At 39.4% G+C, this 27,061-nt stretch overlaps 1 protein-coding gene across 3 annotated transcripts in view; it reads left to right on the plus strand.

Annotated features, from left to right (window-relative positions):
* The first annotated feature begins 664 nt into the window (after positions 1-664).
* ARL15 (ADP ribosylation factor like GTPase 15) overlaps positions 665-27,061 on the plus strand; it is a 219,962-nt gene continuing 193,565 nt past the window's right edge. The window contains exons 1-3 of one of the 3 annotated variants that reach the window (XM_062599814.1): positions 665-740; positions 13,079-13,170; positions 13,801-13,857. In XM_062599814.1, the coding sequence (XP_062455798.1) occupies positions 13,804-13,857 (54 nt within the window). In that variant the 5' untranslated portion in view covers positions 665-740; positions 13,079-13,170; positions 13,801-13,803. Of the gene's footprint in view, positions 741-1,076; positions 1,479-13,078; positions 13,171-13,800; positions 13,858-27,061 lie in introns of those variants that run through there. The other 2 variants (XM_062599815.1, XM_062599816.1) reach the window with 2 other exon arrangements.

Below are 27,061 nucleotides of genomic sequence, written 5' to 3' on the forward strand. Positions count from 1 at the left end.
CAGGACGTTCCGGTAGCGACGGATAAGCCAGCGCCGCGCCAGCGTTGGCGGGGTAAAAGCTCCTTCTCCGCCCCGAGCCCGCTTTCCAAGGCACGGCGCGCAGGCGGAAGGCGCCGCGGCTCGGGGCCAGGCACGGGGCTGCCCACGGAGCGAACACGCGCATGTGCAGCGCGGGCGCGCGCGGGGCTGCCGCGGCGTTCCCGCACCGCCGGCCGCGCCAGCACCGCGGCCGCGCCAGCACCGCGGCCGCGCCAGCACCGCGCCCCTTCGCCGGCGCCGCGGGCGCCTTTAAGAGGCTCCGCGCGCGCCCCCACGTGTGCGATCAGCTGACGGCGACGCCGCGCGGCGGCACGAGGGGGCGGGGCCGGGGCCGCGCCGCGCCGCCCGTCGGCGAGGCCGGGGCGCTGCGCCCGCCCGCCGCGCGCGGGTTGGTGCCGCCGCGGCCGCCGGGCGCCAGCGCCGCCGCCGCCTCGCGCCCCGCCCGCGCCCCGCCCCGGCCGCGCGCGCGCGCAGGGCCGCCGCGGCGCCGCGCGGGCAGCAGCGGGCGGCCCTGACAGCGCCGCCGGGGCCCGCCGCGCCCCCGCCCCGCCGCCGCGCCCCCGCCCCCACCCCGCCGGCAGGCAGGAAGCGCCGCTGCCCCGCGCCGCGGCCGCAGCGCGCGGAGGGCGGCCGCAGCCCCGCGGAGCGGAGCGGAGCGGCGCGGCGCGGCGCCCGGCGCCGCCCGGTACATGGATTACCTGGTAGGTCCCGGCGCGGCGCGGCCCCGAGCGGCCCCGCCGCCTGCCCGCGGGGCCCGGCGGGGCGGGGGCGGGCGCGGAGCCGCGGCCGCGGCGGGCTATTAAGGGGCGATAAAGCGGCGCGGCGCGGCCGAAGGGTGCTGCAGCCCCGCTCATTTGGTCGCTATTAGGCTGCCGGAGTCACGACCTCGGCCGCTGTGTTTTTCCTAAATGCATTAGCGCGGGGCACGGTTGAATGAGCGCGGCGGCGCTCCGGAGCCCTTTACGGCGCTTTAATGGCACTGCCTGCGGGAGATCGTATCGCGGGCCGGGCGGCGGCGCCGCCGCGGGAAGACCGGCTCTGCGGCACGGCGGAGCGCTCGGTTCTCGTCCCAGCTTCGGCAGGGCGCTCGCCTGCCTGGCCTGGTTTGTAGGAAAATGGGAGATCACGGTGGGTGCCCCCCATGACTCGAGACTTCTTTTTTATTTTATTTTTCCTTTTTGAACACCAGCCTGTAAACTCTGCCCCCTCTCACTTTGTGCACTGCCGTGAAGTGTACGGTAGGTCAAGAGGAAGCCAGGCTTCTCCGCTCGCGCCTTCCTCTTCGGTACTGGTGCCTGGTGCAACCGGCCCGGCGGTATCTGGAGTCGGGAGGAGAACGGGCCCGCTCGCCGTCTCACGCGGGGCACGCGCGGACCAGCCCACGAAACCTCCGTGGACGCGCTTTCTAAAGATCTGTGTTGTGGGTTTGCCGTGTCGAGGTGAGAGCTGGGTGCCATGGCTGACTCTTCTGATGATGGAGTCAGTGAAGTCAGAAATACATTAAATATTTATTTAAACATTGTTCTTCTGTGAGCATAGTTTAGATTTATTTTGGGGGTATTCTGCTTATATCAAATAGTCCATTTGGCTTTCCTTCCTGAGGGAGAGCCAGCCAGCCAGCCTGTGCTGTTGAAATGGCAGGTAAACTTCTATTTAAGACCTAGTTAATGAAATACTGATGATAAACTTGCTATGTACTAAGTGCAGCGTCTTGGGAGCCTGGAGCTGTTCCTTAGATTTTTTTCCTTTATAAACTGATATCCAGATGAAACTGGCGGTCTTGTGTACTTCTTGAAATGCTTGTGAAATTAACCTTTGTGACTGCTGCAGGCTGTTGCACTGAAGGCCAACCAGTTGGAGAACAATAAATTTAATAAGCCTTGAAAACTGGGGGCATGTTTTCATATTAACTAAGAGGGAGGAGGTTAAATATCTCTGCTTCTTTTAAAATTCCTTTTGTCCTTTCTTTCTCCTTTACCTCTTTTTATCTTGCTCCTTCTCTTACCACTTTGACTTATTCCTTTGTCCTTTTGTCCTGCTCCTTTCTTCTTACTTTGCTTACTCTTACTCCTTTGCTCTCTGCTGTTTTTCGCCTTCTTTTTTTGCAACTCTAAAACTTAAATCTTCAGCACAATGATATCCTGAGAGTTCTTGCAATTTTTGTTTAATGTTTCTATTGTATCTGCAAGTATCTTCGTAAGATACCTTCACGGTTCATGCAGTGCTGTATGTATAACATGCATTGTGAGATAGATTAGGCCTTGAGGAGGTCTCATTTCTGTGTGAAGGTTGCTACAAATCAGCCAAGCTAACTTTTTATAAAAGACAAAAGCAAGGAGTTGGGGGTTATGGCTCAAACAGGATGCTGGTCTGCTGAAGCTCTGGGGCAACTGAAGATGAAAAGATGTCTTCATTTCTCACAGGCCACCATTTCTTACTAGGAAGAACATACATGTTACACTGTATGGGGAGTCTTTTGATTTTGAGAGTGCTTGTTGCATCTGTCATCAACTCTTCTATACCAAAGTATAAGTAAAAAAACCTCCCCCAAAAGTAAAAGAAGGTTTTAATTTTTTTGGGTTTATGTATATGGAAACAAACTCTGGCAGGTCAAGTCAGGTATGTTCTCTCGCATTTATTACAGAGGTCTTCCCCTTCCATTCCTCATCTCCACAGGATGCATGAGACTGGCCCTCCTTCCCCTTTCTCTGTAAATGGTAGTAAATGAAATGGCTTTTTTTGGTAAAGGATGATCAGTTCAGGCATCTTAAAGTGCTCTGACAAAACAAAACACACACACACACACACACAAAAAAAAAAAAACAATAAGAAAAGGAAATTAGGCAAGTTAATTTCTACAGCCCACTTGCAGCCTGGAAGGTGAAACTGTTGACACAGTTTGCCCTAGAATAGAGATGGGCCTATTGCTATTGATGCAAGACTCACAGCTATAATATGGACATACAGAACAACCACCTCCGTATTTTCCTAAGACCAGAAGCAAAAGGGTAGGTACATTAAGCAAGTATTATGCTTCTAAGTCTTAGGCGTTTATGGTGGAATCTTTCACCTAGGTAGGCTTCAGAACCCAAATAGGCATCCCTTTGCTGGTTGCTCGTGTTGAGCACATGTGTGGCAGCCTGGAGGCAGTGAAGATTTTCTCCTCTGCTTTTAATGTGAAGCAGCTGGCAGGGCAAAGGATGCAGTTGTTTCTGGCTGCAGAGCCTTAGGTAAAGTTTTAATTAGTGGTGTGGTAAAGTGAGGAAGTTCAGTAGAAGAAGGCTAGAGTAACTGTGGTGAGGTTTGCTGCAGCAGATTCAGGAGTCATTCAATTTCCACATGGAGTCTACCTTTGGTGGTTTCTTCCCAGACTCTTAGAGGATGGGTTCTTTTCCTGATATCTTGGTGCCATGCATCTTGGAGCTCTCCTTAAGCATAAAGGATTATGGTAGAAATGTTAGTGCATTGGCCAGCTCATTTGTTTTGATAACTTCTCCTTTAAAAAGCTGATCACAAGAAATACTGAACATTTGCAGAACCTGCAAATGTCAGTGGGACATTCAAGATGTTCAAAATATGCTCAAAGCCAAGTCAGTTGTAGCCAACCTAGACCATGATCTGCTGTCCTGGAGTTTATTAGGACATATATGTGGAATCTATACAGACCTTTCCTACTCCTTTGTGATCCATGACTTATTGCTAAAGCCGTTTGATCTCTGGCATACTAGTGCTAATATTAGAAGAGTAACTTCTGTGGTGTTATGGTCTGGGTTTGCATTGTAATAGAATGGTAGAAGTGGTCTCTATATCTTGAATAACAAGATGAGGCTTTTGGGCCTGATCTTAGTTGTGCTTTTATATGGGAATAGCTACTTAGTGTTGAGTGTGTAGTGGTTTTTAATAGCATAGCTAGGCCTATTTCAGCATCTAGAAAAGAATCTAACTGTATTTGTATAGAGGCACCTTTTACTCACAATTTATTCCTCTTCCTATATTTATTCCTATAAAACATACCGTGCTGACATAGCTGCATGAGTATAGAGTAGTATGTTTTCTGTGAATACGTAAACCTGTGGTATATCTGCGACAATCTTCTGCTATTTTCTTTCTGCCTTCTATTTGTAAGGATTATACTTTGTATATAGACTCGCACTGGCTGGCCTACGTTCAGTAGGCTATGCTTAATTTAAATTATGGCATGGTGCATCTTGTGAAGAGCATGGCACGTGACTAATCTTTCAGTTTTTACTTGGAAAACTTACAGGAAAACAATGGCACTGCTTTGATTTCTGTGTGTGATACTTGCAATGCAAATTTTAAGCTGTTGAGTAGGATTTCACAATATACTTCTTCAGTGGCATCCTCTACACTGGAAAAGTTACTTACATTGAACAGTTGCGTGTATCAGCCTGATCTGTGTAGGTCTATTGGAAAGTACTTGAGAGGATGTTGGAAAAATTTGAATCAATGTGACTTCACAAAAAAAGAAAAAAAAATTCAAGAAATGAATATATATTGGCTTGAGAGTTTGTAAAAATGAAGTTGGTAACCTATTTCATCTTGTATTTAAGCATTTCTAGTGTGGGAATACGTAACCTTTAAATTATTCTTAAATTGCACCATATATTATGTAGTGTCTTTTATTCACATATAAACATTTTTTGGGGGGCAAAACCTTCCATAATAAGGAATATATCTCAACCTGAAGCTGAAGATAACACTTCTTGCATGGAAAACCTCATCAGCTAGTGATATTTCTCATGCTTGAGCAGAAATATTAGTGTTGCAAAGTCAAGAGATCACACATCCTTCTTAGAGTAGTGTCTTTGCTTGGATTGGGATTTTTTTTAAATATAGTTTTGTACATTTATTAGCTGTTGTGAATTATTTTATTTGTGTACTTGCACATGGAAGCCAAAAATTTAGATGGGTTATGAATAAATCAAACTAAACTTTCACATTTTAGACTAAGAGGCCTTGGAGTGATTTCCTCTTGATGGTCTTGATGCAAATTCTGTATAGTTAGGATTTGGGCAAGGCATTTCAGAAAGCTGCATGTATCATATAGTGGTACGGGGTTGCTTTTGTTTGCTTTTAAAAAAGCAAATGCTACTAGCAGGAGAGGGAAAAAGTTTCTGAGCAACTTCCCTGTCCTGGAAAACCTACTGTAAGTATACTTCCCTTTTATTTAATTGGACTCAAAGATGAATTTGACTTGGAAAGTGATAATAAAGAGAGATTAGAACTATTAAGTGATCTTGATCTATTTTAGATCCTGTCTTACCATCACAATTGCCTGTTCTATCGTTTGGTCTCTGTAGACCTTGACAAGTGTTTTTATGCTACAGAGGGCATTATCAAAGCATCTGTTTCAAGGTTAGAATTTTTCTTCATTGACGCTTCATAAACCAGTGTCCTTTGCAGGAGGAGGAGGAGATGGTGAGAATTTCACAGTAGGAACTCTTGAGTTTTTCCTTCCAGGTGCATGCAGGTGTTTTATCAGTCACCTGCAACATTAGCAACAAATGTGTGTGCAACCTTGCCCTCTTATCACTTGATAAACCTCCTTCTCATCATGTGTATGTGTGCTTTTTTGGGGGGGGGGGGAGAGGGGAGGTCATGTTGCTATGAGAACTATTGGGCTGTCTTGGAGTCTCCAGTCTTTGATCTGTTAGAGTTAGTATCCCTCAGTTTATGAAGCTGGTTAGGCACAAGGATGAGGGGTCTGATGGTTCTTTCGAGATAAAGATATGAATGTGAGGAAAAAAAGGCAACTAACAGGTGTCAAATTGGTTAGTATACAGGGTGCTTGCATCTAGACTGCTTGAGTGAGATGGGAACTTCTGATGTGACTCTTGATCATCCTTACTTATTTTACTTGGGTTTGCATTGCAGAGTGGTCACAGATCACAAACTTCTCCCCCCACCCCCTCAGATTAAATCAGATTAGACTCAACTGCTGGGTAGTCCTGCAGGATCAGATCAGAACTAGCCTGAAATAAAATCCCTGAAGGTACACCGTGTGAATATTTGGTCTTCAGTACCAGTCCTGTTCTGCTGTACTACTAATGTGGTAGTTGCTAATGTAGACATAGTCAGGGTCACCTTACCTGGGAGTGAGGCTGCTGCTTTTTCTGAATACTTACTGCACCAGCATAGCAGCAAATGTAGAAAGACATTAAAAACAGATTTTCTGAGACTTAAACTAAAGAAGTTGTTGTAGATAGGTTTCTGTTGCTATTTCAGCATAACATTCAAACCTGAATCAACTGGGAGTGGCAGGTGGAGTTAATTCTGGGAAGCAATCTCCCCTGAATGAACTTGTTTCTGTTTTAAGTAAGTATGGGAGTTTGAGAACCAGGTTTGGCTGAAGATCTGAAAGAGAGGTGCTCTTAAAAACAAATTTTCCTCCTTGGTAGGATCTACCTAACCAGTGTTGCAGGGAGTATTTGCTGAATGAAAGATGTTATCAGCTGTTAGAATGAGCAATAAAAATATTGTTGACTTAATGTAGTGGAACCTAATCATCTGTCTGAAGACAGATGAGTGAATAGAGGAGAAGCAAAATTCCTTTGCGAGAGATAATAAAAGTGAAACCTTGATTAAAAAAAAAAAAAAAACTTGAAAAACTTGAAACCTTCCTGCAATAGGAAGCATTATTGAATTCCCCAGGTAAACTTTTGATTCCAAGGTGGCTGTTACAAACATGAAAACTCAATATAGCTTCCTGGGGAAAACAAAAGAATGCTTTAATGTGATTATAACTTCCAGGAGAAGATTCTATGAGATCATACAAGTACTGGAGCTCCAGAAATTTTGTCTTTTCAAATGCACACAGTGAAGGAACAAGTGAATTAGAACTCCGAAAATCAAATTACTTTGCCTCCTCTGTGATGAGAACTGCTTTGGAATAGTAGATGCTATTACATCAAAAGCGTGTTTCAGTTTCTGAAAATGTGTTAGTCTGTTACAAATAGCTATATTTATTCTTGTGAATTATTCCCAAGATTTGATGTGGGTTGGGCCCTGTGTTGCTCTGCAGTATGCTTCTCCTAAATTTTTCAGTCAGTGCTTGTAGCTTGAGGCAGAATGGTAATAAATTTCACAAAAGGTTAGAAATGCAAGCTGTTAATAAGTGAGAAAATCTGCATCTAAAGGGCAGCATATTCCTGCTAATATTCGGTGCTAACTACTTTTTTTCTCCTCTTCATTGGCTCATACTTTTGAATATTGCCAGCTTATGATACTTACTCTCATTAAACCTGCATGCTGAAGTTATGCAATTACATGAGGGTATCAGCTTTCACTTAACAGAAGAAGCATTTTTAGGGACTCATAGCTTCAAACTTAGAAGTGTGAATGTGGGCCCATACAGCTGTAAAGCCGTAAAGAAAAAATATGAGCAGTATTTAAAATCTTGTGATTGTTTGAGTGTTGGCTCAATACTTTGGGTGTGATAGTTTTGCTTTTTTTACTTTGTGTGCAACAAATCTTTTTGAAATGCAAACTGTCTTACTGTAAGTCTTTGAGGACAGAAGTGATTGGCTCATCTCGTGCTGGATTTCTTCAGAGTACAGAACTTTCCTTTTGGCTCGCTGGCAGCCTGGTGAGGTGACTGTATTAGCTGCCAACTCAAAGATGTAAGTAGCTTCCTGCTATCTGAGGAAGAGACACAAAGCAGGAAGTCTATTTGACAAGTCCCCTTATGTTTAGACACTGTCCTGCCTTATAGCTTTGTTGCTTGTAAGGGCAAACAGCAGGAAGAACATGAATGTGTATATAATGCTTTGTTTTTATGGTGTATGTTTTTGGGGAAGGAGTAGAAGAAAAGAATTGTTCACAGGACCACGTTAGCTGTTGACATAGAGAGTCAAGAAAAGCAGGTGGCATGCAAGAGCCAGTAGGAATTTTTAACATGGGGAAAGTAAGCCTGCATTTTTTTTTTATTATGAGTTGGAGTTTTTATATGAAAGAAGTATCTGTTTTCTCTTTTCTTTTTGCAGCAACTACTGCCCAGTCTTACATTATATGGTTTTGTCTGTAGTAGAGATGTAAAATTCATTTTTAATTGCTTCAATTTTTTGGTAAACTGTCAGTAATAGGTTTAATAAATGAGAGTTGATAGTACTGTTGTGGCAGACAGTAGGAGAGAGAGGAGAATGCAGAGATTACAATTACATGAGATTTCATGCTCATGTCTAGTGGTATAAACTGTATATACTGGGGATGGGCGGATGCAGAGAGAAATCAAGAGCGTGTATTGAACCTGGGAAAAATTCATACTACTACTTTTGTTGTTGGTGATAAAATGGCAGATGCAATTCAGTGATTAAATGCAAAGTTATACATATTTATAGTGGAAGGAATAAGCCATTTCTATGGAATGTCTTCTATACAAATGCATTGATAGCATCTAAAATACCAGAAGCACTCAGGAGGGTGAAAGAGGACCCTTACCTCACCACTGACAGCTATCAAGGAGGCATCTAGATTGTTGACTGCTATTAGAAAAGAAAAAGAAGGAAAATGCCATTTTGATAGTGCTTATATGCAAGGTTTGCTCTCATCTTAAACACTGCATTTCTGATTGCATTGTCTTGGAAACAATATTGTAAAACCAAAGAAGATGTAGAGAAGGATGACATGGCAATCAAAAGAAAACAATTGCTTTCATACAAGGAGGGGTGAAGTAGTTGTAGCTCTTCAGTCTGAAGAGGGAGCCAACTGAATGGTGTGACGAAAGGGATATTGGAGGTCTGTAATCATGAAGAGAAAGTGAATAGGCAAGAAGTCATTTCTCCCAATGAAAGAACTTGATGGTAGTTGATTGCACATAAAAATCATGCAGAAATTGCTTTTTCCCAGCGTTATGGGTCTCATTATGCAGTAATGTTAGGGAGACCAAAATGAGTATAGTTTCTTGGAAAATAGGTCCATTAGGACATATTAAACACGAAGTTCAGGTGTGAATGCAGCTTTGTGGAGATCCTGAAGTTGTGATTCTTGGAATCTGTGAAGGATGCATCAGTGAAAGATGGTTCCCTGTGTGTTCCCTGTGTGTCCTGGTGCTTAGGCTGTGTGCCAAGCATCTCCATCCCTCCTTGTGGAGGGAAGAGCAAGGTTTAGTTTCAGATTAGGATATTGCTCTTAGAAAATAGATATTCTATGTGGTGTCCAAGACTACTCCCCAGTGTAGGTAGAATTGGATTGACTGCACAGGAATTGAGACTTTGGGTTCAGAGGAATTTAGGAAAATACTTAATCTGCTCCAGGAACATATAGCTAAAGTGTTCCTTCTGCTTAGAGGTGCTGCCCCGACATGTGAACAGAGGCTATTGGCCTTCCAGCGCTTGTATCTTAGCTGATTTATGACTTTAGATCTAAGGCCCCCAACACTGAGTGAACCTGAAACTGAACTGACAGCCTATGTGGAGTGCAGAGTAATGATGTTATCTCTTTTACTAGGGCTTTATTCTTTCTTAGAAACTTCCTTTGTTTCAGGTTTCAGCAAGACAAGAAAAAAATTCATAACTTTAAAGAAATGTCTGTGCTGTTCTTGCAGCTATTAATTTTGTGTTGGCTAATCTGCATCTTTCACTGTATGAACCACTGAAGTCTTGGAAAATGACATGGAAAACCATTCTAGTGAGAATATTGGCTGAAAAAGGGGAGAGCCTTGTTCTCTAGTGCATCCACTTGATTACTTTTTGTGACGACAAGAGAGTTCTTGGAACCACTCCTATTTCCTGTTCAAATATCATTGGCTTTCCATCAGCATCAGGTTTCTGCTAGTCATAAACCTCAGATATCTTTTTGTAATGTTTATAAACATGAAGCATGGTATTTTAAAGATCTAATTAGGCATCACTGAAGGAGAATGTGAAACTCTTCTGTATGTCCTTTATCCCTGAAGAACTCTGTTAAAGGAGAATTTCCAGAGTTTAAATTAGAAATGTTATTAATGGAATGTGCTAAAGGGTTATGTCATCTTGAGCAGATAGAGGAGTATTCAAGGTACCACTTGGAATTCAGCACACAGGCTTCACAAACAGTAATCTTAGTCAAAGTTCTTGCCCCTGTTGTAGTATAGTTGTGCATGCTTTGAGGTGTTTACACATTATTCTTCAAAATGTGAACTCTGAGAATTTTTCTGGCTTTTTTTTTTAATGTAAATTAATAGGAGGACATCTCATTCTTCATCTTGGTAAAGCAGAACATGACCATAAAAAAAACCCTCTTCCTTTTGTCATATTGCTTTCTGTGTTTTGTGGTCTTTGAACTGAATAATCCACAATTCATTTAGAATTATGGCAAGGCAAACTGGGATAAAGATGAACGTTCCTTTTGGTTGGCAAAATGACGCTACTAGCCCCTGCCGTTCTGTTAGATGTCAAGCCTTTTATTTCCTGTCCAAGAAGCTAATTAAGACCCCCCTCAGCAGGGCCTGATGCCCATCTAGGATCTTGAGACCAGTATTCAAACAGTGATTTCAACTGTAAGTGGTCAGTTGTGGAACATGCTGTATTTAGTCTCCTCAAGATTTACTCCCTTGTAAATATTATGGACAGGAACTTCATTTTGTATGTATTAAATATAGAGATAGGTCAGACACAGGTACCCACTAGTTTGCAATGCACAAATTCATTGTGTCAGTAACTATGTGAGATTTTTTTTCTGCAGCATCATATAATGAACCTTATTTTGTCCTAATATTCAGAATTAGTGGAATACTTGAAATATGGACAGAATAAATGTATGTGGTGAATGAAAGGTTTCACAACTGCAATGCAGATGTATATTTCCAAGTCATTATGAAGTCACATTTTTTACAACATGTAATTAAAATAACTCAAGTTTTGGAAAATATATATCAATTATTAGTCACAAGTTTAATTTCCAGCTCAAGAAATTAATGTTTGAGATGACTGTTTGTCTAAGCAGAAGGGTGCATATTGACAGGGATGCATGCTTACTTTGGCTTACTCAACCTGGAGACTCCTTTTCTCACTTTTGATATGTTAACTGGCTTCTCTTAAAAGTAAGTGTTTGAAGAGTTGAATCAACAACTTTGTAATACTTGTAGATACATTTTTAAATGATTTTTTTCTTTTGCTTTCATGCTTACCACGTAAAACCATTTCAGAAAGCAACACTAAACTGTAAGTAAATGAAATACAAATTCTCCAAGAGTTGTTTTATTGCCCAGTTGTGTAGTACAAAATAAACTGAAGTTGTGAAAGATTACAAATATCAGCTTTCTTAGTCAGACTTCGATTTCCCCATTGTAGCAGATGATCACAGAATTAGTATGTATGTGATGAGTGCTAGTCTGTATGATAGCCTCTAATAATCTAATTATTTAAATTAATTCTCAGTATTTGTTAGCTGTTTTGCCCAGTGACTAAACAGAAACAGTATGGAGTTTATGTCAATTTCTTTTTTGGGTTTGTGTTTGAATACAAGTGAGAAGCTAATAACAGCAGCATTTAAATTAATGATTTTTTCCATGCTATAGTTTGCAGATAATAGGTATTGTCTTGGAGGCTTGGGGAAGGAGTTAGCTTAATATCTATTGGGAAGTGGATGGGGGATGCATTCACTGATACTGCGTGTGACTGTAGGAAGATGAGATAATTTTAGAAATCCTGCCTGTAATAGCTTATTAGTTTAAAAAAACATCAACAGGAGCAAATCCTTCAGTGGGTGAGCAGTGGAACTAAGATGCAGCTTGCTCTGTTCTGCTGAAGCAATAGTCCACAGGTCTCCATTGTGGAATTTGAAATGCCACTTAGTTCCCTTACAAATAAAATGTTCCCTTATGAATAAAATATACCCAGTAAAGCCTGGATGTATTGAACAAATTTAAAAAGAAAGTTTATAATTGTGCTGGCTATAATAGAAATTAATGATATATATTGAGGAGCTGTAATAGTATACTGCTGCTGCACAGTTACTTTGTTTGCAACGAGAAATAATCTTTTACTTTGTATATAATGGTTGATCTTCCATCACTACAGGATCTGTCATGAAAAATACTGAAAATACAGATCAAAATATATGTCATCCTGTGTTTAAGTAGGGGCTTAAGTTGCAGCAGACTCAAGTTAAACATTAGGAAACTTTCTAGCAGTGAGCATAATGAAGCACTGGACTATATTGCTTGGGAAACTTGTCACTGGAACCTTTGGAACAAAGTGCACAAATATTGTCAGGTTTAGTCTGGGTACAGTTTATACCCCCACTCTACCTGAACACTTTGTGTAGTGGAAAATTTCTCAAATTCAGTTCTGTTCCTATTTTTCTATGGTTTTTTTTTTTTCCTCCATGGGGAAGTGGGAGCACAAGTCATAGAATTAGGTATTTGTTCTGAAAGCTGAAAAAAAGAAATATTGGCAATTAAAATGACATTTTTAAGCAATATTCCCTTATTGGTAGTAATATCTTAGCTTGCTTACAGTAAGAATAGCTAATCAGTCACACTGAGGTTTACTTCCAGGTTCTTTTGCTGCTCCTTTTGATATTCAGACACTTCAATGAGATATTGCTTGTTTAAAATTTTAATAGTTACAACAAAAGAAAAGTGTTAGTGCATTTTTATTTTTTTAGTCATATGCTTCATAAGAGCTGCTTTTGACTTTTTGAATCAAGATTCCAATTAGTAGGTAATTCACTTGGAAGTTTATGGGGAAAGCGGGTAGTAGTAGAAAGTAAGAGGCAAAGAAAGAAATTGTTCCACGGATGCTGTATAAAGCCTCTGGTATCTAACACTTTGGATCATAAAGTATGTGTGGCTGATGTGTGAACGTGGTAAACATATGGTAGAAGTGTTCCACTCAGGTGCTTTAAACTTTTGCCCACAGTGAGAAGAGAATTCCTCAATTACTGTCCTCAGTAAATCATTGTAAGCCTGTTCTGTTGTGCCTGACTATATATCAAAAATGGCAAGCTTACAAAAGGTCTGTTTTGGTGGGGGCAGTTGGATTTATTTTCTGATTACTTAATACTGTTTAAAGAAAGTCTTTCTCATCTGTTTCGTCAGAAATTCATAGTCCATCGTCAGCCTCTCTGGGTGACTGCCAGAAGACGTAGAATTGTGGCATCACAACAGATTGGAAGTTGAGCAAGTTCAGGGTAAAAATTTTTAATATGTTTATTGACAGCTGCAAGACTAGATTAAATGTTCAAAATGGTAAAGAGTTCTGTTTTAAATGTGAGAAATCTCAGGGAATTCAAGATGTGCATCTTCAGAAATACAGGAACATCAAGGTGTACGTGCACACCATTTTGCGATATGGAGAAAGAATTTGAATGATTTGGGGAGAGAAGATGGTATTTAGCATGAAAGCCTCTCTAAGTACCACTAAGAAGCTGTAAGGTACATCAATCTGACTATTAGGATGTCTCTTACAGACTGTCTTCAAACCAAGGTTGATTAAAGTAAAAGGGACTGAAAGCTTGCATGCAAAATGTTAATGTGGTATATGGGCATTTTGGGGAGCACTGGGTAATTTAAAGCCTATAATGAAGTACTGTATTAGTAAGTGCAGTGATGCTAGCAGCTGCTTCTATATGAAAGATAGTAAGTATCTGAATAATGTGAATTTGTATGGTATTTTTCTTACCTTGCTTTGTACTGCTTTATAGCAAAAGCATAGTAGAATACCATCAGGTGTTTCTTTTGGGGGAGAGGGGAGAGATGAGAGAATAACTTGAATTTTTAGTAAGCAGAATTCTTGGTAATGTCTCTTTTAATTTCTTTAGACTATGTCTGAATGTATCCAGCTCTCATTTGCTGTTTGTAGAATTGGCATTTACACGGTAAGCCAATGTTCTAACTAAGTAAATAACTTTTGTTAGTTTTAATGCTGTTTTAGTCTAAAGAAGTTATTTAGGTTTTTGGGCTCAGGATTAAATAATACAGTTAGCAACAGGGATTTATCATACTAATTTACATAAACAGACTACAGCATAGTTTATCCTGTCAAAGCTTTACTAATAGAAGGACATAAAAGATGTTTTCTCCTATAATTAAAAATAGAAGAAAAATTCAGCCAACTTCTTGTGATAAGGATATTTGAAATTTCTATGCATCAGTTAGTGAGAATTGAGGCCAATATAATTGCTGAAGGTTTTGTATACATTTGCTTTTAAATATCCATGATGTTTGAGTAAAATTATATTAAAACATATTAGCTATGTACAGACATTGTTGTAGTTTTATCTGGAATACCTTAATGCTATTAAATGATGAAACCTTCCAAACTTCAATTGAGTTTTATAAAAGAAGTATGAAGGCTCTTTCATAAACATGTCTTAAATATGCTAAGATTTAAAAAAATCTACTCATCATTAATATGGGAAATTCTCATCAAAATGATGAAAACAGATAGATGAATGAGTATTTTGTAGAGGTTCTTAAAACGCTCTGCTTAGTGTTTCATACGCTATCAATCTTGAATCTTGAAGCTGTTGGAGTTTTTGTACCACTGTTAATACCTTTCAAGAAGCCTATATTTTGACAATATAGCTTAATAGAATGGAAAGTGGTATGCGAATTATGAACATCTGTGATGAGAACAATATGCTACCAGTTACTCTTCCTTGGGGGCAGAATCCCACAGATTAAAAATTGCTTTAGTTTCTAGAACTGAATTCTAGGCAGAGTTTATTACCTGCATGAGGTTGCTACTATGATATTTGCCTATGTTCTGTTGCCAGCATTTAAAAGACTCTTGTAAAAGATAAAACTTAACAAATTTGGGTAGTACGGACAAAATCCTTAAAGAGTAAATTGCTACTCGAAAAGTCAAAATTGATACTTAACTTTCTTGAAAAGCTTTCTGTATACAACTTCCTATCTGAGATGAGCATGCTTATCTGAAAGGATCAGAGAAGGTTACAGTATGAGATTTTAGTGGCTGCAAGGTGTGCAAACCATCTTCTAGCTCTTTAAAAGCCTAAATTAATATGCCAGAATTGATTTGCAAAGATCTCAAAGCGTGTATACGAGTATACTGCAGAATCAGGTGAAATGTGTGTAAGCAGGTATGCTGTGTGGCAAAATTCTCCCTCTGACAATAATTGATTCTAGTTTAAAATAAATCACTGTGTTGCTTATCTTGCATTTCACTGTTAAGTTGTGGTAGCTGCACTTGTAGTGATGATTGGGTGTTTGATATCTTACTGCGCCCTGTTAGGCAGCATTATCTTTAAATTCATCAAGCTTTTTTTATTACAAAATATGAAGAGCTAGCTTTAATCACAGAAATAATGAGAGGAACTGTTTTACTTAATTGCTGAGACTGCAAGGAAGGAACTGGACAGGATGAATAGACGTAAAGAGCATCCAGAGATGTGCTGCGGTGGTGACAGTGTAGGGAGAAGGCATACATCATATGTAAAGTGTGTGTGAACGCTAAAGTAGTTGTTTGGGGAAGTGCTGGATGGCAAAAATACTTGCTTATATAGAAATACCTGTCATTAGAAAAACAAGTTTCCAATGATCTGATTGGAGATTTGGATTTGAACAGCTTTGATTGGTATCAGAGCTAAGGGAGAGGCCTGCTGAAGTGGGAGCTATGGGGGAAACCAAGTACAGTAATTGCTCTCTCCATGCTCTGCCCTTTCCTATCTCAGCCATGTAAATAGTCTCTTGTCACTGGATTTGTTGCTTAGGTGTGTGGCAGTCTGGCAGCTAGCAAGCATAGTTTTGCTAGGTTAGGACAAACCACAAAACTCAAACACACATTTACCTTTTAATCAATTCCCCATTATCTTATGTCATTTGCTTTCTACTGTATGCTCCTTCAGTTTTAAGGGATTCTGGTTTGATTTTTATCCAGCTAAGCAGTCCCTGAAGTGCCAGCCCGTAGCAGCACCACGTGCTCAGCTTGTGCTGTATTACTTGGATGCTTCCTGTTCTGCATGTCCTCTTTGTACAGTGCCGCAGGTATCTTGCATAGACTTTGTTAGTCCTTTGGACTACAGAAATCTCAATTATTGGTTTGTTATCAAGCTGCTTATCAGTAGCACTCAAGCACCCATTACTCAGCTGCACTATTCTGTTAAATAGGCTTCCTGTTTTTCAGGCCTGCATGGACTGTATCTGGTGGGGGAAGGATTTATATAGATAGCTATAGCAAAAGAGCCTCAGCAACCATCTGCTACTTGTTTCACTGGCTAACATCTTACCATGACTAAGAGTAAAAAGCTTCTGTGTCTTGAGCTGGGAAAAACAGAGGTCTTTAAGACTAGGAAAAGCGATGTGCCACCTATTTTGGGAAATAAACTGGATGAGGTTATTTAGAAGCATGTCCCCAAGCCAAGAGGGAAGCAGAAAAGTAGAAGTGGTTAATATAAAAACTGAATAGGTATTCGTAAGGATCTGGAGCTGAACTATGTGTATCCTAAAAATGAAAACACTGTCATAAACCTAAATAGAAACTTTTTTTTTTTTTTTTTAATAAAAAAGTCTTTGTTACACAGCTAGTACCTCCCGGCAGAAATACCATCCTTTTCAGACTATTTGTGCTTCTTCCACCCTGCTAGTTTCCAAGTAAGAAGTGTCAATTCGAAGTGTGGGAAAAGTGGAGAAATTGCTACTTGAGTGTCTGTGGCCATGGAGGTTGCAAGCATATGGGAATTTATGGCAAAGCCTGACAGGAGTTTGTGCTGTTATCATTAGCATTTTAACTAGCTTAAAATGATCATGAATTAACAATAGACAGTTTAACCTGTGTGAACTTCAGAGGAAAAATAATATGAAGGTTGTTTTCTTTTTTTTAAGACAATTTTGTCAATGAGATTTTTTTGCATTTACCTTTATAGCATTTCAGGGCTCTACCTCTGAAATATTGTACATGGTTGTATGTTTAGACATCTCTGGAAAGTTCTCTGGTGCTTTGTATTAGACTTTCAGATTTTTTTCTTCTACACTACTGGCATATAATAATAAGCTTTTCTGAGGAAGAGATAATAGCGTAATCTCAGCAATCCCTATCCCCTAAATGTGATTCCAGGAGTAAGCAGAAAGACTAGTCATTTCCATCTGTCTTGTTCTTTTGGTAGGCAGGCTGTTAAAGCAAGGACAGAAGCTGTTGCAGTGGTAAGAACTATGCAGAAAAACTGAGAAGGCCTAATGGAAGTGTAGTTCTTGGCTGGCATGCATTAAGAGGAATTCTAAGAAAAAGCACTTTCCCATTTCTAGAAATTAGAAAGTAATAGTTTTCCTTGATTACAGAGACTGGCATCGATAGGTGATTGTAAAACACTTGTGTAAAAAAACCAATATGGACCACAAAAAACCCGCCTCTGTAGAGCTTTCTACATAAATGCTAGATATGGCAAAACTAATACACCAAGCATCATTGCATTGATGTTGGCATCTTCTTGAAAGTGATGAGTAATGGATATTTTAGTACAAGCAGCTGCTTGGCTTGAATTTACACAATGAGATGTGGAAATAAATGATGTATTTAAAAGCTCTACTTACTATAGTTTGTATATGGTAAGTATAGTGAATGATGCAAATCTGTGCTTTTAGTTCTCTGGTTTACTTTGGATTAACTTACATTTGTCTTTGTTTATAGTGATAAATTCATGTTTTAAATTGGTTTGACTGGAAACAGCTGGTGTGTTAAGGAATTTATCTAATGTTAGGACAAAACAGAATTAACGTTTATTCATGAAGCATTAGAGTGGAAGCTTTTAAGAGAAGTTAGTTAAGGTGGTAACTAAAGGTTGGTATGGGTTGGGAGGTAATCATAGGAGCATGTTTGGAAAGGTTCAGGAGCAAGCTTGTGACTTACAGTATGGAAAGCTTCCTGTGAGACTCTTCCCCTCCCTGTCGTGGTTTCCTATTGGAAAATGCAAAGTTAAAGTAATAACAGAGCTCATGGCATATCCTGTCTACTCCTCCCTTTCCCATGTCATGTCCTTGACATGAGCAGCAAAACAAAGGCACAAAAAGGCAGCAGGAAAAATCCTTTTATGCACTGCCCTTTGGGAAATGTGGACAGTTCCATTCATAAGCACTATTGATATTCTCTGAGTAGACTACTGGAAAGGTACAAATGGTTTTGACTTTCAGTCTTAAATAAAATGTCCCTACTATCTCCAGACTCTTGTCAGTGACCTAAGTTTGGTGAAATGGTGGTAGGAAATCACTCTTGCTCACCTGGAGCTAGAAAGTATTTACTTTCTTTGCAGTGTCCAGTTTGCTGTTGCAAATGTGGAGTTGAGGTGATTTTTGGAGGGGTAGGTGGGGGTAGATGGGATTTTTTTGTTTTGTTTTGTTTTTTTGTCCCCCTTTACCCTCCCTGAAACCAATCTAAACAGTAAAAAGGGATAAAGAGAAAGAATGTTCTGATGCATTTGAACACTTCAGGTATAATATGGATTTTCAGGTGTAAACTTTCCCATGTACTTTTCTGAAAGGAAGAAAGAATTGTGACTTTTTTCAAATGGGGAAAACTAAGACAGGTAAAGTGGGTTTGGAATTAGGATGATAACCCAGTTCTCTCTCCTTTCTCTCATACAATTTATTGTAATGTAAACTGTGTTTGATTTGCTGAGCAGTCTCTCCTTGTGACCAGAGCTCACCTTACCTGCTCCAAGAGCTCAGCAACTTGGCCCAAACAATGCTTTATAACAGCATTGCTTCCCTGAACTATTAACCGATATACTCGGTGTTTATAGCCCCTTACAAACCTCTGACAACTAATAATGGGTTTATTGGGAAAGGTATGGTTTACCAAACTAGTCAGCCTGTTAATTTTTTGTCAGAACGATGTGTTGTTTGTTTGACAGCCTTGCGGACTGGAATAGAGCTCTGCTGGGAGCTAGGGGAATTACCACCTCAGATTCTGTTTCATCTGAGTGGTCTCTGCTTTTCAGAGTCCCTTACTGCTCAAGGTCTCCTTGCTCTAGAAAGCACTGGCGTTGTTCCACAGATCATTAACTTTAGGCAAGACTAGGAAGAAAGCCCAGATCCTTGTACAAGAGTCTCAAATCCATTCTGCTCAGGCAAATTGCCATTCACTTTGTATTTATCAAGGCCATGTGCTTAGTTATCATGTACATAAACACTGTTCTGCGTCGTCTTTTTGGAAATCAAGATTCCTCATCTGCAATGTTGCTCTCTTTCCAGAAGACAGTTGTGTAATGTACTGGCAAGAAGTCATGTTTGCCTACAGTTGTTAGTCCACATGTAAGATAAACTACTCCTGTAGGCTCAAGTGGTTCAGGGGCTTATTCTGGGAATATGGAATTTTCCTGATGACCTTTACTGAGCATCCCTTTTTGCTGTAGTTTGCAAAGTAGCACCTTCAATTATAAAAATGAAAAAATAATTCTTTTAAATGGATTATAGATTTAAAATGTGAATTGCAAATACATAGGGAAGCATAGGTGTTCAGCATCCTAATTGTCTGCCTCTTTCAAGCATATTGTATTCTTGGCAATTTGAGCTATCCTCTGGACTCTGAAAGATAGGAGTGGGGCATGCTGAATTACTAATTGGGAAGTGTACAAAGCTAGCACTTTGCTATAGCATATGGAATATTAAAGGGAACAAAGAGTAGAAATGGATTTTCAATTAAGTGAACTTTTGCACAAAATTGAGATTGTGCATAGAAAGTGTGACCAGTTTGTTCATCGGGTCTTAGACTTGTTTTGGTTACTCTCAGCTCAAAAGCTGGTCTGTTTTTCTTAGACTAAGAAATTATTTTTCCGTATGGACTTGCTTGTACTATTTCCTGAGGGCATCACTGATATAAGTGTTACTGTTTTGATTAGTACAGTAAATAGTTCTGTGTTCTAAAGATACCTATTCTTCAACAAATGGAGGATATCTTATAAGGGAAGAGGTCATACAAGTGGGTGGTAGTTCAAATCAATTCAAATATGTCAAATGAAACAACTTCATCTGTTACAAGGCAGCTCTAAGGAGGGGAACCTTTTCTCTAGTTATCTCTATTTATATGTATCTAACTGCCTTTGTTTTTCCTCTCCTTAAGGTCAAAACCATTTGCTCAGATGTTGAAGTTAATTCAGCAGACCACTTTAAAAACTTTTACTGCTACATCTTCTTTATAATTTGATGCTAGTATCTGCAGAATACTTTGAGATTATTTTAAGACCTGCTTATTTCACTTTTATTGTCCTCTTGGATTACATCGACGATACTCCAGTGCATTAGTCTGAGTTATATAACCTTGAATAACAAAAAACACCTGTATGTGGTAGTGTTTGGAGGTCCAGTTTAAGTTGGGGCTCTGTTGCTGCCACGACAAGCTGGCTGCTTGCAGATAGGGAATGTATCCAACCAGCAGTTTGTGTGGAAACTATGCAAATTCTGTGCCACGTTTATTTCTTGTCTACATGTGGAAAGCAAGGCAGGGTTTGTTGTGAAGAGGTTGAATTAACATAGAATTAACATAGGTAAAAGATAGTGGAATGGCAAATGGAAGGCGGAATGAGAGTAAAAGCTGACAAAAATTTTTGATGACTGACATGAAGGTTTGTTTCAGAAGCTTTTGTTTTGCTGCTTATCAGGGTTATACTTTTTTTCTTGATTATTTTCTCTTGAATTTATTGGCTGTGGTAGAGAATGAATCTACCGAGAAGGAGAGGATCTCGGGAAAAGTCTGGGTTGTGTTGTTCTGAGGTGTCGGGGGAAGTGGCTCAGTTTAAAAGGTTCTAAAATGCTTTTCACTGCATCATGTCTCTTGGATTTGAACAAGAAGGTAATTCCAAAAGAAGACAAAATGGGAGAATGCACTCCTCTGTATACCAGTTTAAAAAGCAGAGGTTACAGTAGCATGAGAATACCAACGATCTGATTTCTGCCTTTCAGAACAACATAACATAAAAGTCATAGCAGGGAGCTCTAAACCCAGATACCCCAAGAGGAAAAGAGTCAAAATTCATTCTCCCCTTCCCTCCCCCTTACCTTAATAATAATAATAATAAAAGCATAGCTCATGCCTGAGCAAGTAGAAATGTGAGACTACGGCTATCTGATAATGACCAAGAAAATTACAGTAGAAGAAAATGAGGTTTTAGATGTGTTTTACAGAGCTTGTAACATGAATTATTTTTGTGTAAACTACTACCCTCTGCAAATAATAATGTCAGCACTTAAAAACCTTGGTAATAGGAAGTAAATCGGCTTCAGACAGAGGTGATGGAAGTGCTTTCTGGTGTAATTTTTTGGGCTGGTTAACAGAACAGCCTGAGTGCCTCTTGCAGGATTCCAAGATGTCAAATTTCTTACTCATCTACCTGATTATCAAATAGATGTATAAACTGTTTGCTGAGATTACTCTGAAAATAAATGTTATTGTCATCCCAGTTTTCCATCCTTGCCTGTATTCTTTCAAGTGCTTACATGAGACTGGATAAAGCTCCTAGTAAGTGTGAAGCCTGAATATATTTGGAAGTGGCTCTGGAGCTCCTCTTTGTACCACTTTTATTATTTTGCCAGCATGTATTCCTGAGTCTTGCAGCTAGTGCCTTATCTCACCATGTAGTTTGAAAGTTAAGAGTTCTGTAACAATGTAAACAGGTGTAAAGTGCAAGCAATTTGCTGATACGCCGTAGCAAGTTCCAGACAAGGTTTGGAAGAGAGTCTAGCCTAACCCGCTGCATGCGTTCAACTCACTGACATCTGTGCACTTGAATTCTGACATTTTACTGTTAAGACTAGAATGTAATTATGTTGCAAAAATATGTTGCAATTGCAAATTTGTTTGGGAATTTTAGCATGAGATTGAGAAAGATAGGCTTGTTTGTAGGAGTTAGGGATTTTTGAAATACTGTACTGTTGTATTAATAAGCTCTTCTGACACAGTGAGATGTTAGTGTTTTTCTGTTTCATGAGTAATAATGCAAAGAATAACATTAGGTTTCATGTTGTCAGTTTTCTGGACTCTTTCAAGCTATGATTTCTGTAGGTGACCTAGGTGTTTGCTAAGTGAGCTGATGTCTTTCCTATTTTGGCATGCAGTTCTAATCTAAGGAACCACTTTTTCCACAGGTGCTAGCTCTGATGGGTCTGTTACCGGCAATCAGGTTTTTGTACTTTTGATCAGTTGTTCCCTTTGCTACTAGAATATTCTTTTGCTAAAACCACTTCTGTTATATTTCAGTGTGTATATTGGCTGCTTTCTGGAACAACTGCTGCCAGAGAGTCTTCTGCCCTTAGCAAGGGAAAAGCATCCTGAGCAGAACTGAGCAGAGTGAGTGCACTGCAAACGTAGAGCCAAAATGTAGTCTGTGTGCATATATATGCACATAGATGTGTATGTATATACGTGTGTGCACATACACAACTGTATATATAAAATTTAGTTTTGTGTGCTCAGTCTGAGCTATTGCAGGTCTTTGTGTTGCTGCTTAGGCATTGGGCTTTTATTCCCTAGCTCTTAAACTGACTTCTCTTATTTTGTGATGGATATATTTGTATTTAGTACTGAAATCTGATTCCTTATTTGAAAAGGTTGATATGGTTCTTGTTTAGAGCTTTAAAATAATTACTTGAGTATGAAAAAAGGTCTTTCTACAGCTGGCTTTTCAATGACTGCTTTGGGTTTGTCAAGGTTTAAATGACTCTTGTTAAAGAAGTGCTTAACTGAGAAAAGAGCTTTATAGACTGATGAATTAATGGGTTAATGTGTTGCTGTTGGAAATGCAAGATTTCATTATATGGACTGGTAAGGTATAAGCGGTGTTAGGAATAGAGCGCTTGCCTTGATACACAAATTATCTGTTTTTTCATGTTCACATGATAGTCATAACAAATAGGGCTGAAAGGAGTAAGAGTCATCTGTTCATCCCTAGCCCCGAAACAGAATGAACTGTGGCCAAGCTAGCTTTGAGCAGATTCTGGAAAAGGAAAAAAGAAACAAAACCCCAAAACAAAAACCAAACCCACTAGCAGATTCTCTAAATCTTTTCTGGCGGTTTCTTCCTGAGCTCAGCTAGCTGTACTCTTCTACACAGTTTTTCTCTAAAGTCTAACCCTAATCTCATGTTAATCTCTCTTGCTTCAGTTCAAGCTCTTCTTTGGCCTACACTTTGCAAACAGGGAGAAAAGTCTGTTCTTTTGTTTTAGAAATGGTTATCACATGCTTTTTCAGCTTTCTGTAAGTTGACTGATGGGTCATTCTGGACAGAATCCCACATGCAGAACCAGAGTGAGGAGCAATGTTCTGTTGCAGGTTAGAACGATGCGGATGCCATTTATTCTTTTTGTCTTAATTGCCTACTAAAACAGGGATCAAAAGCAGCCTATTGTTTTCATGCTGAACATATTAAATTACTTGGTGAGGAACATTTATGGAGTATGCAATCGCCTATCCAGGGTGCCTGCAAAGATACTTAGAAGATGAGCCCAACCAATATTACCATCTGTTTTTATTGGGCAGTAGAAACAACATAAATATGCAGGGATGTTCTTAAAACAATGGATGAAACTGATGGGTGGTTTTTCTCTTTTTCTCAAGAAACTTACCTGGTATGAGCCAGCACCTGCTTTGAATGAAAGTTATGCCACAAATGCTTCTGTCATTGGATGGTCCCTGGTTAACAGCAATGGAGAACTTTAATTGCTATGAAACCTTCTAGACCTGAGACCTCAACTTCTTGCATTACTTATATATGCATCCTTTAGCTGCAGCAGCACAGCGTTTGCTATGGTCTTTTACACAGAGACCTCATTATATTTCTGATTTAACAATAAGGAAGTTGCTATTGAAAACTGGAAAATCTGTATGTAGAGTTGAGCCTATATATATGAATTTTATGGAATATGATGCTGTTACTAATTTTTACTTGTAGACAGAAAGTTTAGGTAAACTGTGAATTTGATTCATGTTCTATTTGCATGGTGCCAAAAGCCATTGACTGTAAGACTTTTGTCGCTTGATTCAGGGCAACCTACCAAGTTAGATTTATAATCTAGTAGAAGACTAGAGAGAGTCAGGTTAATGTTTTTAATGCATAAGCATTAATATGCTTATGGCATTTGGAATGTAATTCTAAATGATTAGTGTTTGTTCAGATGTTTGTTATAAATAAAATGAATTAAACAGTTTATTGCATAGCTGTATGTGAAGGAATAAACAAAGTACAGGTTTCAAACCTATTAAAGTGGTTGCTTTCCTAGTTATTGTAGTTTGCAAGTTTCTGTTTAGGCTAATCTGCAGTCTTAGTTTCTCTTCTGTCTCAGTTATTTGCTTTGGAGTCTATCCAAAAAGCACTTACTTCAGCAGTTTCTCATAGCTTTTAGAAATTTGCATTCCAGTTGAAAAGAAAATACTAACTACATTTGTTTATATGGAGCAACCCTTCATCTAGAAACTGTAAAAACCTATTCTTAAGTTCACATAACGAGTGAATGCACATACTGTCAGTAACCATAGATGGTACACTAAGAATCAGACAGGACCATCAAAATACCACAAGGTGCTGTGAAAATATGAATAATTCTGAGAGAAAGGTTTATCTTAAAGAGTAATTAGATGCATAGTTTGAGGGGCAAGTTTATCACGATGGTTGTCAAAATTGTAATTACGTTTGGCTTCAGCATTCAGTAGAGCTATGTTGCTCTGTGATAAAGTTGAGAGATGTCAGTCAAAAGAGGGTGTGTATTTAAACCAACTAATTAAATGGGTGTTTTAACACTTGTGAAATAGATAACTATGAGATACTTACGCATTTTTATGTTGCTTTTATTGGAAACTACAAAGTTGATGTAATATGTAGGTTCTGATTATGTTGATAGAAAGGAAAGTGTGAAGTAAAATTTTCAGCTACAAGTCATGGATATTGAAATGTATGTGAAAATAAAAGTGTCTGCTAAAAATCTTGTGTTAATCTTTAGATGTTATGTTCCACATATTTCTTGATCTCCGGATGGTTTTTGCTGTCTTTCAAAACTGTTTCACAACAATTAGTAATAAATGTTAGTTTACAAAATAACATTTTTAAGGATATTTTTCTTAATTTACTGTGTCTGGTTGTGGGCTCCCCAGTACGAGAGAGACATGGAGCTACTGGAAAGAGTCCAGTATAGGGCTACAAAGATGATCAGAGGGCTGCAGCACCTGCCCTATGAGGAACAGCTGTGAGAGCTGGGCCTCTTCAGGGAGGGTGTCAAGGGGACAGGGACAAACTCTTTTCAGTTGTCCCGTGTGACAGGACAAGAGGCAATGGGCAGAGACTGAAGCACAGGAAGTTCTGCCTGACTGTGAGGGGGAATTTCTTCCCTGTGAGAGTGACAGAGCACTGGACCAAATTGCCCAGAGAGGTTGTGGAGTCTCCTTCTCTGGAGATCTTCAAGGCCCGCCTGGATGCAACCCTGTCTGCCATGCTCTAGGTGACCCTGCTGAGCAGGCAGGTTGGACTAGATGATCTCTAGAGGTCCCTTCCAACCTTACTGATTCTGTGATTCTATTCTATCCTATGAATTTGTGATCTAATGACATGGTCCTACCTATCAATTGAATTTGAATTAGTAGAAATAATTAAAAAAAATCTTTTAAAAATTTAAGTAGTTTTTCCTGAAGGACAGTCTTCTGGCTTCCATTACTGCATTTTGAGTTGCTCCTGTGAGATAAAGAGAATCAAATATCCGTTGTCATCAAGGAACATGATTTTCGATGCCATCATTATCAAGACAGCAGAGCTGTGTTGTGTTTAATCCAGCTGGTTCAGTATGTCCTAAGAGCAAAGAGATTGTGCAGCCAGATTTAGAAAATCCGGACTTGAAAATGCCTATATGCAGTCTCTGAACAAAGGTTCCAAACTACTTTATGTGGGAGAATTAATGTTTGAGGACTAAATTTTGCTGAAAAATTAATTCCATTGTTAAAAGAAAAACCAAACAGCCAGAATTGGAATGAAGATGAAGAGCAAAGAGAAGCAGCAGCAAGTTCTTCAAGAAGAAAGAAAACTGTGTAGATTTTTTTTGTCCACATAATGGAAGTGTGGAATAAATGCTTAAAAGAGTAAAAGCAAACCCAGAAAAATAAACACATCAATGAGAACTAATTTCTAAACAAAAAATTTCTGTTGACTTTTTAATGCAATATTTGTAAATTACTTATGTTTTTGAGCTTGTTCCTGTACAGTGGAATTAAAATTAGAGATTAATTGCATTGTTATATATTCAAATTTTATTCTTTGATCTTTAATTTTGAATGGCATGTTTAAAATGAAGACTAACTGGGCAAGAGTCTGTGTGGTGTCAAATGAGAACATTATCTGATAATTTAAACAGATTGCTGTTTAAAATTTAGTTGGTCTTAGAAGTAATTATGAAAGAAAACATAATAGTGTAATTATGAAAGAAAACAATGTCACACATTTTTTTAAAGACTCAAAGGAGAATGCATACCTAAGAACTGTGGTTTAGAAAAATTAAACACATTTTACAGTGATCATGACATTGAGGCAATTAGCAAAAAAATGTGCTGTGTGGTGATGAATTAACAGTTGTGACTGGGTTTTTTTGAATTTTGTTTTTGTTTTTTGGTTTTGTTCTTGGGCAAATACTGGTTTCTGGAGAGTTTTCCTCTGCCCTGCTAGATACAACTTGTTTTGGTCTTTTCCAGTAGAAATGCAGTGTAGAAATTATACCTAAGATCATATTTCTCATGGGGGAAATACAGGATTATTCCAGTGTGTTGCCTTGCAGTTGGTCAGGCAACCATACAGATAAATGAAATTAAAAACAATGATAAAAGGAACCTGAAAGGCACCATGCTAGTAGGGAAATACAGACTGTCTGCATCTAGAGGGTATCAGTATCTGGAGTACCATCTGTGCTATAAAAATGCTTGGTGCTCCTGTTATCTTATCCGGGGTTCTCCGAATGTGATATGCAATAGAAGTGGTAGGCTGTAATAGGCTTATGCCTTCAAGGCTCAGGAAGTACGACTAAATCCATGCTGGTCTTGATTAATTTCTTGATGGTTAATTTGTTTCAGTGCCAGCTGCTCTCTTCCCCTGCTCATTCAGT

Source organism: Rhea pennata, chromosome Z (assembly GCF_028389875.1).
Source record: "Rhea pennata isolate bPtePen1 chromosome Z, bPtePen1.pri, whole genome shotgun sequence".
In the NCBI taxonomy this organism is placed as follows: domain Eukaryota; kingdom Metazoa; phylum Chordata; class Aves; order Rheiformes; family Rheidae; genus Rhea; species Rhea pennata.